The sequence below is a fragment of the Grampus griseus genome (genome assembly GCF_964374135.1).
Source record: "Grampus griseus genome assembly, chromosome: 1".
NCBI classification, from domain to species: domain Eukaryota; kingdom Metazoa; phylum Chordata; class Mammalia; order Artiodactyla; family Delphinidae; genus Grampus; species Grampus griseus.
Window position 1 is genome coordinate 68899076 of NC_139017.1, and position 1774 is coordinate 68900849.

Here is a 1774-nt window from a genome sequence, read left to right on the forward strand (position 1 = left end):
GAGAAACTTTGTGTAAATCACTTCAACCACTTACATGAAGTTGATAAAGTCTTTCAAAGTCACAGATGATCAAATTTGACCCAAGAAAAAATAGAAAATATGAGTGGTCCTGCTTTCCCAGCAGGCCCCATGCAGTGCCTGTGCACTCAGTGACCTTTCCAAGTTGTCTGTTGTGAGTTAGGGTGGCCTGAGATGCTGATCCTGGGCCCGAGATGCTTCAAAGCCTTATTAAGAACGTTTGGATCCCCATGATGCCCTACTATACCCAAGTTTACCAGGAGATTTGGGTAGGAATGGGGTTGATGGGCTTCATCTTTTATAAAATCAGGAGTGCTGATGAAAGAAGTAAAGCCTTGAAAGCTTCTGGTCCTGTGCCTGCTCATGGTCATCATTAACCAGCTTTCTTTGAATGGGATGTTGTCTATGTTGTAGGCAGGTCACAAACATGGGGCATCATGTTGACTTGTAGCAGTGCTGATGCCCTTGTGCATGAATAAATGTACCTGTGAGACCCACAAAAAGAAAAGAAAAGAAAAGAAATATGAGTGGTCCTATTTTTATTAAATAAATTAAATTAAATTTGATTCTCCCACAAAGAATACTCCAGGCTTCAATGGCATCACTGGTAAATTCTATCAAAGATTTACAGAACTTGTACAAATTCTTCACAAACTTCCAGATTAGGGAGGAAGTGAGAGTGTTTTTCACTTTATGAGGCCAACTTCATTCAAATTCAAAACCAGACGGTCTTTACACATAGCACACATAAAAAGGTAATGAAAGAAAAATATCCCTCATAAACATACTTGCAAAAATCGTTAAGAAAATACTAGTAAATAAAATCTAACAATATGTAAATGGATCATGCACCATGAACAAGTAGGTTTACTGTTGGTAATAAAAGATGGGTATAACATTTGAAAATCAATCAATGAAATTCACCATATTCATAATAAAGGAAAAAAATCATATATGATTAACTTGATTGATTCAGAAAAAAAATAGATAATGTTTAGATTGCATTCATGAAAAAAATCTTGGAAATGTAGAAATTGAAGGGAATTTTCATAACTGACATATTACTGTAATTAATGGTGAAAGACACTGTTTTATCTCTTAGAACAAGAGTAATGCAAATGTACATTTTATCACTTATATTCAATATTGTCCTGTTTCTAACTAGGGCAACAAAGTTAGGAAAAGGAATTAAAGGCATTTTAAAAAGGCATTACAATTGTAAATGAATAAATACAAATTGTCTTTATTCACACATTGTCTGTTTTTGTTTATAGAAAAATTCTACGGCCATACCACTCTGAATGTGCCTGATCTCATCTGTTTATAGAAAAAGCCCAAGAAATTAATAGAAAATGTACTAGAATTAAAAAGTAAATTTAACTAGTTTTCAGAATACAAGACCAACATATACAAATATATTGTATTCTAAATAATAGCAAAAATTAGAAAACAATTTTAAATATCATTAAAAGTCATTAAAAATAATACTTAGTGGGCTTCCCTGGTGGCGCAGTGGTTGAGAGTCCACCTGCCGATGCAGGGGATACGGGTTCATGCCCCGGTCCGGGAAGATCCCACATGCCGCGGAGCAGCTGGGCCCGTGAGCCATGGCCGCTGAGCCTGCGTATCCGGAGCCTGTGCTCCGCAACGAGAGAGACCACAACAGTGAGAGGCCCGCATAGTGCAAAAAAAAAAATAATAATAATAATACTTAGTGATAACTTTTACAAATATGTGAAGACGTCTTCACAGAAAA

General features: G+C 36.0%; 1 protein-coding gene across 1 annotated transcript; it reads left to right on the forward strand.

Moving 5' to 3' along the window:
- Nucleotides 1-212: 212 nt before the first annotated feature.
- Nucleotides 213-398, forward strand: LOC309828184 (ATP synthase subunit ATP5MJ, mitochondrial-like; the record flags this gene model as incomplete). Its single annotated transcript, XM_082663385.1, has 1 exon — nucleotides 213-398. The coding sequence occupies one exon, from the start codon at nucleotides 213-215 to the stop codon at nucleotides 393-395; it is 183 nt and encodes a 60-aa protein (XP_082519511.1). The 3' UTR covers nucleotides 396-398.
- Between the last annotated feature and the right edge of the window lie 1376 nt (nucleotides 399-1774).